We start from the raw sequence: 16,535 nt of genomic DNA, 5'->3' as shown, positions 1-16,535 counted from the left end.
AAAGGCTCATACAAACCAAGTGAAAGACACCGTTGTTACTGGTGGACAAAGGCTACTAGAGAACAACTGGCGGTAATAACATGTCACATGAGCTGCACATGGAAGACGGCTCCGGTTTTTGTAACTTCACTTGGATGTCATCTACTTATTTCGAATTCCTGGCAAATGTGGTAGCACTATATGCTACTGGAGTAAAAAAAAAAAAAAACACACCCAGATTTCAGGAATGCAATCACAGTCAACAAAAGACCTCCTGTCACTCTTCATTTTTTGGCAATGCGAGATCTATTTCTGAGTCTTGCTTACCAGTGCCATAGTTATTTCACTTTTCAAAGCATGTTACATCTCCAGAAGATTTGTGTAATGGTAACTAAATGAAAAACATTGTTAAACCCGAGCAGGTGCACTTATTTATGAAGTGTACCAAACACAAATAAAATTGTTTTGCACCATTATTGTTTCACATTAGTGAGCTCATATCTAATCCTTCATTATTGCTTCAGGTAACAGTGATAAATTGTGTTGTCATACAGCCATGAGAACAGAAGTAATATAAAATAAACTCCAACCTTGGTCAGAAAAAAAAATACTGTCCTTGAAAGAAAATGATCTAGCAAAACAATCCCACAGTGAGGCAGTTGTCTACGTGATAACGCATGGTCAAGTAAGTGGTTGGCTGGAATCTGGTGCCACTGCACTGTTTAAGACTTTGGTCATTACTGAGGGGTAACACGTTTCCATGAAATCAGAGGGATATAATGAAAGTTTATTTCATTATTGTTTAGTTAAAAATTGCTTTAGAACACATTATGAGAGTTTATTTTATAATTATTTAATTAAACTAAGATTTTGCTCATACATGTTTACCTTGGTAACATGAAGACAGCTATTCTTTACATGTGTACATAGCACACTGCGTGCCCACTCGTGTTACAAAAATCAGCCCACTCACTCGAGGGTTCAAATTGCTGAGAGCTCATGAGCCAGGGACTGTGCATCTGAGTTTCACTTGTGTGTGTGTGCGTGTGCGTGTGTGTGTGTGTGTGTGTGTGTGTGTGTGTGTGGTGTTTATTTCTGATGAAGGCCTTTTTGGTTGAGAGCTTACTTTCTAATGGTCTATTTGTTGTGCCTATTTGTGACTCAGCATCTCCTCTATATGGTGAGTAGCAACGATCCCTTTCATAATTATTGACGGTTCTGTTAAGCATTCTTTTCAAATTCTTTGCAGTTTTTCCTGCTTAAGTGCCACATGTTACATCAACAGGCAGTTTGAACTTGATGCTATGGACTATGGGGCTTGAGAGTTGAATGCTGACTAAGTCACATCAGCTGCCCACTGAGAAATTCAAGCAAGTAAGTAAATACAACATAATTCCATGTACACCTTTTACAATTATAAGAGGGCCTGCACCACAGCAGTACTGAAACACGGACTCATTTTTATTTTAAATGTTTATGGTGTATGCCCCTAAGTTGCACTCTTGTGGACCTGATCAGGAGAATACTCTCAGCTGTAAATTCTATTTTACAAGTGAAGCAAGAGTATGGATTAACGCCCCATTAACAATGTTACTAGACACAGCATAAGTTTGCATTAGGAAGGATGAGAAAGGAAATCGACCCTATTCTTTTTGAAAGGACTATTTAAGTGCTTGTCATAAATAATTTAGGGAAACCACAGACAATATAAATCTGGATGGCAGAACACAGATTTTGACCTCAGTCCTATCCAATGAGTCTAGTGTCTTAACCACTATGTCACCTAATTTGGTAGTTTTATGGATGTTTCCTAATTTATGTAAATGAGGTTTTGTAAGCATGCACGAAAATGTTATTCTTTTGCATAAACAGAGAAAACAGATAATTTCTGTTTACCTTTATTCTGCCCCACATACATGTATGCATAAGAAGATTTGAGAATGTCTCTTATTACAAAAAAACAACAACACACAGCAAGTGTGTTGTTAATAATTGAATGACTACAGTGTTTCACAGTTGTTAATGAAATCTGACATATTAATGCGGAATATTCTCTGTGTTAGACTAGTTTATTACAAAATTTTCCACACAAATGCTGTAGAAAAACCTCTATTTTCAAGATTTGTTTGTGGTGGTAGGCTATATGTTGCTAGTAACTGCAAGTTTCCTTTTGGAATTACATTCATTGCGTGCCGTCCTGGATCACCAACAAATATTGTCTTCCCAACATTCTGCAGACTCTTGATCCATGGTTGAAGCCTTTGTGCAAACTCTGTGTCATACAGTACATCACCCAGCAAGATAATATCCCACTCAAAGCACGTCTTGCCTATTATGTCATTTAATGACACATTCACGTTCACTTGATTTAAGGAACAATTGAGGAGTATTGCCTCTCCTGCTACTGCAATAAGAAAGGTACTGTTAGTTTACAGTAACAAGCAGTTCAATACAAAAAATTATATTGATAAAAACTGTTTCAGCAGCTCCAAAATATTTATTTCCTCATTAACTCAAACACACAAAAAAATAGAGACTGTTTGCAATCGAAAGCTGAATGGGATAGTTGTTTTAAGTATTACATTGTTTGTCACAAACACTGAAAATAGAAGCAAGAAGGCTAAAAAATAAAAATCTCTATCAAAGACTAGAACAATAATATTCCACTGATATTGTAGAAGATAATAGTGCAATATGAAGTGCAATGGGCATGTGAGGACTGTGGTAAGGAAGGCATAAGGTCAACTTTGGGTTATTGGGAGGTTTTTAAGAAAGAGTGGTTCACCTATACAGAAGGCCGCATGTAAGATGCCAATGCAACCCATTCTTGAGTACTACTCAAGCATTTGGGATCCGTACCAGGTCAGACTGAAGGAAAACACTGAAGTAATTCAGAGGCACACTGCTAAATTTGTTACTGGTAGGTTCGAACCACGTATAAGTGTTACGGAGATGCTTTGGGAACTAAAAAGGGAATTCCTGGAGACAAGGTGATGTTCTCTACAAGAAACACTATTGAGAAAATTTAGAGAACCAGCATTTAAAGCTGGCAGCCAAACGATTCTACTGCTGCAAATGTACACTGTGGGTAAGGACCAGGAAGATAAGATACAAGAAATTAGGGCTCATATGGAGGTGTACAGATATTCGTTTACCCCTCGCTCTATTTGTGAGTGGAAAAGGAGGGGAAATGACAAGTAGTGGTACAAGGTACCCTCTGTGATGCACTGTGCAGTGGCTTGCGGAGTATCGATGGAGATGGAGATGTAGGTGTAGGTGTAGATTCAAACTGGTGTTTGAATGAGTACTTTCTTGTTACTATGGCAAAACAGTAACATTTTATAAAGCCATGGTATCTACACATGCAGTCAATCTAAAGAAAGATTAAATACAAACTCTGCTGAAATTCTTAATCAAGAACTTTTAACTGTCACTTATTAACTGCATCAAATTGATTTAGGATATTTCTTGCCTAGCTTTTAATAGGAACATTATAAGGATATATGATACAAACTTCATCAAAAGTTATGCACCCCCTGTGTATCTGTGAACATGTTTGGGTTTACACTTAAGGGAGCGGGTGATTGAGATGTGCTCAAGCCTATCCTAGATATAGATGACACGGAACAGCCCCCCCCCCCCCCTCCACACCCAGGACATCGTACAACCTTGAAAAAAGGGGGGTGGGGGGGGGGGTTCTGCAACGATACACTGTTAAGGTGCACCTGGTTCAATTCATGCTCAATTGGGAGCACATCTGGAGATTTTGTAGACCTTTCCATTTAGTCAATTCCTGCCTCCTCAAGGAAGGTGTTCCAGAGGTGGGCAGCGAGGGCTTGAACATTATCACCTTGAAACATGAATATATCCCCAATAAATTAACTTTAGGGCTGAACTGTAGGTTGGAGGGTGTTGTCCTGATAATGAACAGTTCTCAAATTACTGTTGACTGTAATGAGCAGTGTCCAACAAACACACGCAATACAAGCTCAACATATCACTGCCTTATTACCTTGATAACCTGTGGTATGCCATGCCTGTGAGAGGCATCTGTACCTGCCTGCCTCTAGACACTTCTATGGCTATCCTTGGTGGTCAATGGAGAGAACCTGGCACCATTGATCCAGGTTCTGTTCTGATTTCCTGTTATCAACTTACTCCACACACCAAGTTCTGAGGGATTTGTACCTGATTTGTAATGGACTCCTAGAGGCCAAATTCATACTGCGGATGTGGTGTCATACTATTTTGGTCCACAAAAACGTCACAGTTGCCTCCAAAAAAACCAACACAGTTCTGTTGTACTCTCTTTAGGGTACCTAAGAACCATGTTTATAGTGAAAAGTAATCAGTTGGTGGTGATCACATGAAACCACCTTGAGGCAGTTCCTTAATATTTTGTGTATCACAATAATGTCTGTATGTCTGAAGTTGCTGTTCAGTACATCAATTTGAAGAGCAACTTCCCACATAGATAACCCTTTGTGTTGTAAGTGACAATGCATACATGGTCTGAGCTTAAAAAGACCCTTCAAGGAATTTTGACAGAATGAAAAGCGGAAACAAGTTGCAGTGTCCCAACACAACTGAAGATATGCTCCTTTCTACTGAATGAGACTTAGAACGAAAGTTAACTTTTGCCTCTTTTATGCCTGTACATAGCACTTTGCTGTGGTCAAGAGTATTGAGATAGATGCTTATGATCAAAAAATGACATCAACTGTATACATGACAGGAGTGGTGCAAAAAGTTTTTGAACTGTTCATTTTTTCAGAATAATACTGGAAATAGATGCAACTTTACATAATAATAAAAATAAAATGAAACAAGAAACTTGTATGACTATCCACAAACAAAGACATTCAAAGCCTCTGAAATAGCTTATAATTTTACAGAAAGTAGTCACAACTCACTGCATATCTGAATTATTGAACAGTTTACAGCACATTAAAAGCATTGCTATTTATTTTGTAGCTGAGTGGTGGCTAGAGTTCCGGATGGTTGTTGAGGATGCTACCAAGTGAAATGATACAGTCAGAGAAAGAGTAAATGGCTGAATGTCCAAAATAGATGACAATATTGAACAGATAACAAGAAAGGTTAGAAAGCATGTGTATAATAGCTTTACAGAGTGCCAAATAAGCAATATCATTTTCAGAAGATTGTGAAAGAAACAAGACTGCAGTTAACAGCATACGTATATGTTTTTGCTTCTTTGTGTGAGGGAGAACAAGTAAACACATAATAAATATTTTTCATAGATATAAGTTTCAAGAGTTTATTAATATAAACGACCAACATGATTGAAACGCACAATAATTCATTGTTTGGTATTTGCTCCCCTGGGACAATATCTCCCCTGTGGCAACAAGTGACCGGGCAATCTTCGGTGAAGAGGCATGCGGGGGAGAATAAAATGACAGAACAATATTAAAAATAAAAAGGTGATCATGAGAGATCAGGCAGCAAGTACCGACAATAGGCAGGATGAGACCCATTGTCAGGAGGAGAGGAAGAGCAGCATAGTGGACCACTGGGCCGAGTCGGTTTCCTAACAGCAAACTGAAAAAATTGAGGAAATCCAGAAATACGGAATCAACTTGAGATCACCTGTCAACAGCGGCCATTACTTTGTGCGAATAAAGAGCTAGCTGCGTTGCACAAGAACTATGTTTTCTGAAACCATTGCTGAAAACGTATCAATAGATCGTTCCCTTCGAGGTGATTCATAATGTTTGAATACAGTATATGCTCCAAAACCCTACTGCAAACCGACGTCAATGATATAGGTCTGTAGTTCGATGGATTACACCTACTACCCTTCTTAAACACTGGTGCGACCTGCGCAATTTTCCAATCTGTAGGTTCAGATCTATCGGTGAGCTGAGTAGGGAGCTGCTAAGTAGGGAGCTATTGTATCAGTGTAATCTGAAAGGCCTAATCGGTATACAATCTGGACCTGAAGATTTGCCCGTATCAAGCGATTTGAGTTGCTTCACAACCCCTAAGGTATCTACTTCTAAGACACTCATCCTAGCACCTGTTCATGTTTCAAATTCTGGAATATTCCATTTGTCTTCCCTGGTGAAGGAATTTCGGAAAACTGCGTTCAATAACTCCGCTTTAGCGGCACAGTTGTCGGTAACAGCACCATCAGCACTGTGCAGTGAAGATATTGACTGCATCTTGCCGCTTGTGTACTTTACATACAACAAGAATTTCTTCGGATTTTCTACCAAATTTTGAGACAATGTTATGGTGTGGAACCTATTAAAGGCATCTCGCCTTGAAGTCTGTGCCAAATTTCGCACATCTGTAAATTTTAGCCAATCTTCGGGATTTCGCGTTCTTCTGAACTTTGCACGCTTTTTCTGTTGCCTCTGCAACAGCGTTCGGACCTGTTTTGTGTACCACGGGGGATCAGTTCCATCTCTTATCAATTTATGAGGTATGAATCTCTTAATTGCTGTTGCTACTCTATCTTTGAATTTGAGCCACATCTCGTCTACATTTGCATAGTCAGTTCGGAAGGAGTGGAGATTGTCTCTTAGGAAGGCTTCTAGTGAAACTTTATCCGCTTTTTTAAATAAAATTATTTTGTGTTTGTTTCTGGTGGATTTGGAAGAAATGGTATTGAGCCTAGCTACAACGACCTTGTGATCACTAATCCCTGTATCAGTCATGATGTTCTCTATTAGCCCTGGATTGTTTGTGGCTAAGAGGTCAAGTGTGTTTTCGCAACCATTTACAATTCGCGTGGGTTCGTGGACTAACTGCTCGAAATAATTTTCAGAGAACGCATTTAGGCCAATCTTAGAAGACGTTTTGAACAAGTATTTTTGCCAACATATCGAGGGAAGGTTGAAGTCCCCACTAACTCTAACCGTATGAGTGGGGTATTTATTTGTTACGAGACTCAAATTTTCTCTGAACTGTTCAGCAACTATATCATCGGAGTCTGGGGGTCGGTAGAAGGAGCCAATTATTAACTTAGTTCACCTGTTAAGTATAACCTCCACCCATACCAATTCACACGGAGTATCTACTTCGACTTAACTACAAGATAAACCACTACTGACAGACACTAATACTCCACCACCAATTCTGCCTAATCTATCTTTCCTGAACACCGTGTGAGACTTGGTAAACATTTCTGCAGGACTAATTTCAGGCTTTAGCCAGCTTTCTGTACCTATAACGATTTCAGCTTCTGTGCTTTCTATTAGCACTTGAAGCTGAGGGACTTTCCCAGCACAACTACAACAATTTACAACTACAATTCCGACTGTTCCTTGAGCCAAGCACGTCATGTATTTGCCATGCACCCTTTGAGATTGTAGCCCACCCCGTACTTTCCCGAGGCCTTCTAACCTAAAAAAAATGCCCAGTCCACACCACACAGCCTCCGCTACCCATGTAGCCGCCACCTGAGTGTAGTGAACTCCTGAACTATTCAGCGGAATCTGAAACTGCTGCTCCTCAACCACTTCAGAGGTTGTAATCCAGGCACTAGCAAAAATCTTTTCTGTGGAAGGTCTGCCAGTCACTCTAGTCTCGGACAATGGATCTTAGTTTATGTCGCAGGCCTTCCAGGATTTTTGTAGGTGCTTCGGTATTCGGCACATTTGCTCTCCCCCCTTTCATCCACAATCGAATGGGGAAGCCAAGCGCATGGTGCGCACATTTAAGACACAGATGAAAGAGTATGTGCACGAATTTCCTGCGGAGGAGGCGTTGACATTTTTCCTGACTGCATACCGGACCACACCTATGGGAGAACGCAGCCCTGCAGAGCTCCTCCACGGGCGCCAACCTAGGACTCTGCAGCACCTCCTTCGGCCCGGTCTTCTCCAGTCTTCGCAAAACGGAGTACCCAGCTTTCCACCGGGTATGTCGGTCTGGGCACGTGGGTTTGGTCGCAATCCACGTTGGATACCAGCGGTGGTACTGCGCCGAAATGGCTGCCGGTTCTATACCTTGCAGACGGAGGACCGGGAAGTACGTCGTCACCAAAATCAGCTACGTCCAAATTTGGGCACCCACCCTCCGACCCCTCGGGCACCGGCTTCCTCATTGCCGGCACATGTGTTGGTTTCTCAGGGAACGCTACCACCCCTCCCCCCTGTGATTCCGCCGCACTGCGATGGCTGTCAGTCTCAAGTAGCTCCAGCACCGGCATCGCCATTGTTAGCGATGGCCCAGCGAGAGCCAGCCCCCCCCTCGCAGGCTCGGTTTCTCAGCAGCCTGGTTCACCTGTGGTCGTCCCTTCCCCATCGTCCCCGCCACTGGGTCTTGCCCCTCCCGGGGTGGACCAGGATCCAGAGTTTGATGGCCTGTCTCCCATTCTGTCCCGGGTTCCGGTAGTGGGACGATGGGGGCCTCTTCGTGTGGGTCACTTCCAGCCCTATTCGAAGGTTCCGGCTCGAGGGTTGGCAGATCCCCTCGACTTCAGCCTTCCGATGGACGTGGAGGTCATCACTCCTGCACTACACTCCACCGTCCGATGCAGAGCGGATCACAGTGGCTTCACCCCCTGAAGAAGGAGTAGGAGGTGTGCAGTAGCCACCAGAAAGATCGCAGGAGGCACACATCGACACGGTGCGTCACGGATGGTAGTGGCCGCAAATAGAGTCCCGTCCACCAGAGGGCACGCTCGGCCGCGACCTCTGCCAGCGGAACAACAACAACAACAACAACTCAGGCAGCACGGGCCGTGCCCAGTCAGTTCACATCGGACATGCCTATGAAAGTTCCCGGTCTACTCTGAAGTGCAACGTAAAACGTGAACCGTGTTACTACAGCTACAATCTGCCTGAATTTACGATTACAATAACTAAAACTCGAAATTACACCTCTTATACAAAACTCACATGCAACTTAAGTAAGAATCTACAAAGTAAACACAGAAAAGAAGCTATATACGTATCTTTCTGCGCTGTCGAGGTGCACCAACTGGGAGCTCAGGCCACACCTCGCGAATGTACACTATTCAGGTACTAAAGCGCGATGCTTCAACTCTAAAATACTATAATACGCCTGACATTTATGAATTAAACAATGCAAGTACCCATAAACATGCAAAGAAATTAAGAATTAAACTATGTAACAAACAAGTAAGCTAGGGGTATACGACGTGCTGCTGGCAGCCGCTTATCCAACGGCGGCAGAGAGCACAAATAATACTGATGTAAATCCAATGCAACCTGCTTGGGTTGCTATCGGCCGCCATAACCGTGAACACAGATCAGCAGCCCATTATTTGTGTGGATTACATGGTCTGTGCATAGATATCTAATGCAACATACATCTAAAAACCTGCCAACAATCTATTGGATCCTTAATATGGAGGATCAGTGACATATTACGTTCAAAGATGGACAGACAAGCTATTAAGTGTATGGTCATAATGTTTTGGCTTATCAGTGTATGCATTTTTTATGGCTCTTTGAAGTGTTATTTGATTCGTATGTTGTAAATGACCTTGTAATAATCTGGGGTGCTTGCAGAGTAAATTAGTATATCATGCTAGTATGTGGTCTCAATTTCATGACTTGACAGGTTTTCTTTGTTATTATTTGTTTTTTCCAAATTACAAAAAGAAGTTAGAGATGGATGTAAGTTATTTTTGCTTTACTGTGATTTCTGATGAGTGCTAGTCGTGGAGCAGCTAGAGTGCCAATGTTGAATGTTGTTGAGGCCACGTGCCAAGTGAAATGATGCAGTTACAAAACCAGTCACAGTGGCCTGAGTGCCAGAAACAGATGAGAATATTGAACAAATAAGAAGAAAGCATAAGTGTGTATACAAAGTTCAGAGTATAGAGAGTGGTTGTTATAGAGTGGAGTGCCAAATAAGTAACAATAGTGTCTGAAGATAATGGAAGTAGCCACTGTGCAGTTAAAAGCAAAGCTATATGTTTGTGTTTATTTGTGTGATGAAGAATAAGTTTTTATGTAATGAATAGTTTTCAGTTTGTGTGTGTGTGTGTGTGTGTGTGTGTGTGTGTGTGTGTGTGTGTGTGTGAAGAGTTTATTAATATAAATGACCAACATATTGAGTTACTATTTGCTGCTCCGCACTGATGTCTTATAATCTCTATTAACTCACAGTCTGAAGATTAAGTTTTTTATTTGTATTTCATTATTTTATTTACATTACTAAACCCCTTGCAAAAAGTTACTGCTGGTTGTTACAGACACAATTATAGAAACTCTTGTTAACAGCAGCTGTTGTTCCTAGGAAGTTTATTCTCACAAATATACAATAAACCCAGTGCTAGAGATGCAGGGGGCTGCTAACTTCAACACTTGACTAACTTCAACTTTCTTTCATGATTATTGCTACTACTCTTATAATTAAGACAACACATTCATGTTATTTCGCAGCTTGAACATTAAAATTGGTTTTGAGTTTACAACTAAAAATAAATCAAGCATTGGATGGAAAGCATATTGATCACATGTGGTGTTCATATGACAAATTATGCTAAGCCGTGTCTTCCCACAATGACACATCACATTTACTACTGCCAAGTTTGCTTGCCACTAGTAAGCAATAGGATCTGATATAACCATTGGCAAATCAATGCTATCTTGAAAGAACTTGTGCACATTAAACTGTTTCTTGCCGTCATTCTTGATTTTGAAACTACAGGGCATAATGGCTCCAGCAGACTCTTTATGCGAGATGGTAGTAGCTCGTCATGCACCAAAATTTCAAATGAATTGATAATGAAACTATCAGACAGAGGTCTAAACTCTGCACCAATGCCAACAGTACTACTTGTATCAGGTTTCATAAGGACAGTAGGGCAAGTGGCCACAGCTCTTACACCAAATCTAACAGAGGAACTTCATCACAATATATGGCATATATTGACCAGTACCCAATCATTTAAAGTCAACAGTTCCAGAGATAAAAGTACAGTACTTCGTAAGTTGCAATAAAACTACAGCTCTGTCATCTTTCTGCAACAACAGGTTTATGACGAGAAGGTTCTTCAAGTCAACAAGAAGATGGCTGTGTTTCAACACCTCAGGTTTCCTAGAGAACACCAACATAAGCAGTCTAGCATGGGCATCAAATCACCAAAACTCATAAGGAAAAATCCTCACTCAATCCAATAGTGAACAACAAGTGAGCCTCAACTTACCCACTCATCAAGTTCCTCAGAAGAACACTGAGTCCATACATAAGCAAGTGCTGCCATCACATATCGATCTCTTTGGGCCTTATCCCTTGGACCACAGACTGTATAACAGATAATTACATTATGTTCAGCTTTTATGTAGTTTTCTTGGGCACCAAGGTCCACCTAAAGTACACATCAGTACTTGCTTGTGAAATGTTTGACTCTACAGTGATGGATATGTTCAGGTATCTGCTAATATTAACTTACTTTCAGTAAAGATGGCAGTATTTTGAACAAACCTAAGGGAAAATTGTGGACTACCTACTTTATCCAGTGGCAGTAAATATCATCAAGGAAGAAACCTAGCAGATATCCACATACAAGCCTACTGGCTTCTTACACTAAATGGCCAGGTTCCAACAATATCCAAATTCTCACTACCCCAACATTAGACTCATTGTGCCACTGGAAAAGGATGGCAGTTACCATTGCAATACATTTGGTGAAGCAGAGTCAGATGGCACACTTGGCCACAGTAGATACTGCATAGTGCAAGCTCAGCCACACTGGCCTTGACCTCTTCAAGAGCCTCAAAGGAGAATAGTATCATAAAAACTTAGATATGCAAAGTATACAGTTAATCAGATGATTAATTTTGCCTGCAAATTACAACATCTACAGGTCTTTCTCAAGAAAAGGTATTTTGATAATCAGACTGAAAGTTGAGATTGTCTTATGCAAGTCCTGAATTTACAGCATTTGAGATCGATGTGGTATGCCATACACTGGCTAAACAATTAAGACAATTTAGGTCCAATGCTTGCAACATAACCACTCCACTTATCTGTTGCAACCAGGTGACTCAGTTGTCACTGACTATTGCCTACAGATTAAGCACACCATGGATTCTACATCTACATCCATACTCCGCAAGCCACCTGACGGTGTGTGGCGGAGGGTACCCTGAGTACCTATATCGGTTCTCCCTTCTATTCCAGTCTCGTATTGTTCGTGGAAAGAAGGATTGTCGGTATGCTTCTGTGTGGGCTCTAATCTCTCTAATTTTATCCTCATAGTCTCTTCGCGAGATATACACAGGAGGGAGCAATATACTTCTTGATTCTTCGGTGAAGGTATGTTCTCAAAACTTCAACAAAAGCCCGTACCGAGTTACGAGCGTCTCTCCTGCAGAGTCTTCCACTGGAGTTTATCTATCATCTCCGTAACACTTTCGCGATTACTAAATGATCCTGTAATGAAGCGCGCTGCTCTCCGTTGGATCTTCTCTATCTCTTCTATCAACCCTATTTGGTATGTATCCCACACTGCTGAGCAGTATTCAAGCAGTGGGCGAACAAGTGTACTGTAACCTACTTCCTTTGTTTTCAGATTGCATTTCGTATTTCCTTAGGATTCTTCCAATGAATCTCAATCTGGCATCTGCTTTACCGACGATCAACTTTATATGATCATTCCATTTTAAATCACTCCTAATGCGTACTCCCAGATAAATTATGGAATTAACTGCTTCTAGTTTCTGACCTGTTATTTTGTAGCTAAATGATAAGGGATCTATCTTTCTATGTATTCGCAGCACATTACACTTGTCTACATTGAGATTCAATTGTCATTCCTTGCACCATACGTCAATTTGCTGCAGATCCTCCTGCATTTCTGTACAATTTTCGATAGTTGCAACCTCTCGATACACCACAGCATCATCTGCAAAAAGCCTCAGTGAACTTCCGATGCCATCCACCAGGTCATATATGTATATTGTGAATAGCAACGGTCCTATGACACTCCCCTGCGGCACACCTGAAATCACTCTTACTTCGGAAGACTTCTCTCCATTGAGAATGAAATGCTGCATTCTGTTATCTAGGAACTCTTCAATCCAATCACACAATTGGTCTGATAGTCCGTATGCTCTTACTTTGTTCATTGAACGACTGTGGGGAACCGTGTCAAACGCCTTGCGGAAGTCAAGAAACACGGCATCTACCTGTGAGCCCGTGTCTATGGCCCTCTGAGTCTCGTGGACGAATAGCGCGGGCTGGGTTTCACACGACCGTCTTTTTCGAAACCCATGCCGATTCCTACAGACTAGATTTCTAGTCTCTCAAAAAGTCATTATACTCTAACATAATACTTGTTCCAAAATTCTACAACTGATCGACGTTAGAGATATAGGTCTATAGTTCTGCACATCTGTTCGACGTCCCTTCTTGAAAACGGGGATGACCTGTGCCCTTTTCCAATCCTTTGGAACGCTACGCTCTTCTAGAGGCCTACAGTACACCGTTGCAAGAAGGGGGGCAAGTTCCTTCGCGTACTCTGTGTAAAATCGAACTGGTATCCCACCAGGTCCAGTGGCCTTTCCTCTTTTGAGCGATTTTAATTGTTTCTCTATCCCTCTTCCGTCTATTTCGATATCTACCATTTTGTCATCTGTGCGACAATCTAGAGAAGGAACTACAGTGTAGCCTTCCTCTGTGAAACAGCTTTGGAAAAACACATTTAGTATTTCGGCCTTTAGCCTGTCATCCTCTGTTTCAGTACCATTTTGGTCACAGAGTGTCTGGACATTTTGTTTTGAGCCACCTACCACTTTGACATAAGACCAAAATTTCTTTGGATTTTCTGCCATGTCAGTACATAGAACTTTACTTTTGAATTCATTGAACGCCTCTCGCATAGCCCTCCTACACTACATTTCGCTTCGCGTAATTTTTGTTTGTCTGCAAGGCTTTGGCTATGTTTATGTTTGCTGTGAAGTTCCCTTTGCTTCCGCAGCAGTTTTCTAACTCCGTTGTTGTACCACAGTGGCTCTTTTCCATCTCTTACGATCTTGCTTGGCACATACTGATCTAACGCATGATAGTTTTGAACTTCGTCCACTGATACTCAACACTATCTGTACTTGAGACAAATCTTTTGTGTTGAGCCGTCAGGTACTATGTAATCTGCTTTTTGTCACTTTTGCTAAACAGAAAAATCTTCCTACCTTTTTTAATATTTCTATTTACGGCTGAAATCATCGATGCAGTAACCGTTTTATGATCGCTGATTCCCTGTTCTGCATTTACTGATTCAAATAGTTCGGGTCTGTTTGTCACCAGAAGGTCTAATATGTTATCGCCACGACTCGGTTCTCTGTTTAACTGCTCAAGGTAGTTTTCAGATAAAGCACTTAAAAAAATTTCACTAGATTCTTTGTCCCTGCCACCCGTTATATCCGGAAAATTAAAATCTCCACCCAGAACTATAACATGGTGGGGAAACCTACTCCAAATATTTTCCAAATTATTCTTCTGGTGCTCAGCCACAACAGCTGCTGAGCCCGGGGGCCTATAGAGACATCCAATTACCATGTCTGAGCCTGCTTTAACCGTGACCTTCACCCAAATCATTTCACAATTCTGATCTCTGTCAATTTCCTTCGATACTATTGCACTTCTTATTGCTATAAACACGCCTCCCCCTTCACTGTCCAGCCTGTCTCTGCGGTATACATTCCAATCTGAGTTTAGGATTTCATTACTGTTTACGGCTGGTTTCAGACAACTTTCTGTCCCTAGTACTATATGGGCGTTGTGACCGTTTGTTAATGAGAGCAGTTCTGGGACCTTTCTATAGACGCTCCTGCAGTTTACTATTAGCACATTAATATTGTTATTCCCTGTTGCATTTTGCCTACTCCTACCTTGCCGCGGCTCAGGAGGCGTCTTGTCAGGCATAGGGAGGGAATTCTCTAACCTAAAAAAACCCCATGTGCACTCCAGACGTACTCCGCAACCCTTGTAGCCGCTTCCGGCCTGTAGTGCACGCCTGACCTATTCAGGGGGGGCCCTACATTTCTCCACCCGATAGCGGAGGTCGAGAAATTTGCACCCCAGATCTCCGCAGAATCGTCTGAGCCTCTGGTTTAAGCCTTCCACTCGGCTCCAAACCAGAGGACCGCATTCGGTTCTGGGAACGATACAACAAATAGTTAGCTGTGATTCCACCTCACGAGCGAGGCTTTCCGCCTTCACCAATTCCGCCAACCGCCTGTACAAACTGAGGATGACCTCTGAACCCAGACGGCAGGAGTCATTGGTGCCGACATGAGCAACAATTTACAGTCGGGTGCACCCAGTGCTCTCTATCTATTATAGTGTAATAAAAAAATCTGGCATAGATGCTTTGGTTTTGAGAGTGTGTTACCAGAGAGGCAGTTGGGATCAGACTGGCAGAAAATCTTACCAACAGAGATGCTGGTTACAAATTCAGCAAGATGTGAAATCCTGCCTTACCCATTAAACTCACTGAAAGAGTAGGATCAACACACGAGACCCGAGAACCACAGGAAACAGAGCTGAACAATTTGCCTTGCTATGAGTATCTGACGGCATCATTTGGGCCAGACACCATTCTAAAAAGTGTGAAATATATCGTGCATGTGTCATTAATCTATCCTTACAACCACAATATATTTCATTTTTGCATATGCATGTCCATTTGCCTCTCTCTTTCTCAAGACTGGATGAAAACCTATACTATCTACCCTGATTGGCAAGCCTCAATTGGAATCTGAGTGCACCTGGGAACAGGTAGTGACTGAATATCAGCTACAGAAAATGAGGCACACTATGTGTCGCCACAACTAGGAGCACTTGATGATAATGACAAGTTATGTAATCACGGAAATACTGCGCCAATAAGAACCTAGAAACTGGTAACATACACAAACAAACATTACATACCAGCAGCATTTATGAAGCTTAAAGGTCTTTCAGAAATAACGAATCACACTGAAAGATAAGGTAATTTACAAACAAGTCAAATGAGGGTTGTCAACAGAATGAACAACAGATATTGATAGTGAGGCTGTAGAAAAAGTGAGAGATGAAACAATGTTAGCAAGATCAGCTGAAATATGGGAAGTAGAAGAGAAAAGAACAGTCACTACTAAAAACTTCATTGGTGTTTTTACATACATGTCTGGAGGGAAAAGAAATACTTTTCATTCTCAGTTTACCCTTAGAACCTTAAGAATATTCCTTTCACGTGTCTAAAGAATAATTATCATAGTGATGCAAAAAGAGACAGCCAGAGATATAGCTAAAATGGCTATTTGTTTAGTCGGGGACTGGTTTTGGACTAAGCCCATTCTCAAAGAAATCAATGTTTGACAAGTAAAATGACCACTGAAAACAGCAGTAAATAAAGTGAGTACTTAATGTGTACGGTCTCAAATAATGTTCATCAACGAACCAAGGCTGTAAGGTATTTCCCCACTGCAACTAAACTTAAGACTCAGATATTCCATCACAACGATTACCTACACAATCAGAGAATGACTCAGCACTGTCTCTGTTATCTATATTACTATTACAGGAGGTGATGAGGTAGCGTATGAGGCAGTCATTTGCCAAATTTC

At 41.4% G+C, this 16,535-nt stretch overlaps 1 protein-coding gene across 2 annotated transcripts in view; it reads right to left on the bottom strand.

Annotated features, from left to right (window-relative positions):
• Window positions 1-1,861: 1,861 nt before the first annotated feature.
• Window positions 1,862-16,535, bottom strand: part of LOC126267445 (electron transfer flavoprotein beta subunit lysine methyltransferase-like) — a 41,971-nt gene continuing 27,297 nt past the window's right edge. For both annotated transcript variants that reach the window (XM_049972713.1, XM_049972714.1), the window contains one exon: window positions 1,862-2,383. In XM_049972713.1, the coding sequence (XP_049828670.1) occupies window positions 2,052-2,383 (332 nt within the window). In that variant the 3' untranslated portion in view covers window positions 1,862-2,051. The remainder of the gene's footprint in view (window positions 2,384-16,535) is intronic.

The sequence above is a fragment of the Schistocerca gregaria genome, chromosome 4 (assembly GCF_023897955.1).
Source record: "Schistocerca gregaria isolate iqSchGreg1 chromosome 4, iqSchGreg1.2, whole genome shotgun sequence".
Taxonomy (NCBI): Eukaryota; Metazoa; Arthropoda; class Insecta; order Orthoptera; family Acrididae; genus Schistocerca; species Schistocerca gregaria.
The sequence above is the reverse complement of the archived record's forward strand: the minus strand, read 5'-3'. Positions and strand labels throughout refer to the sequence as shown.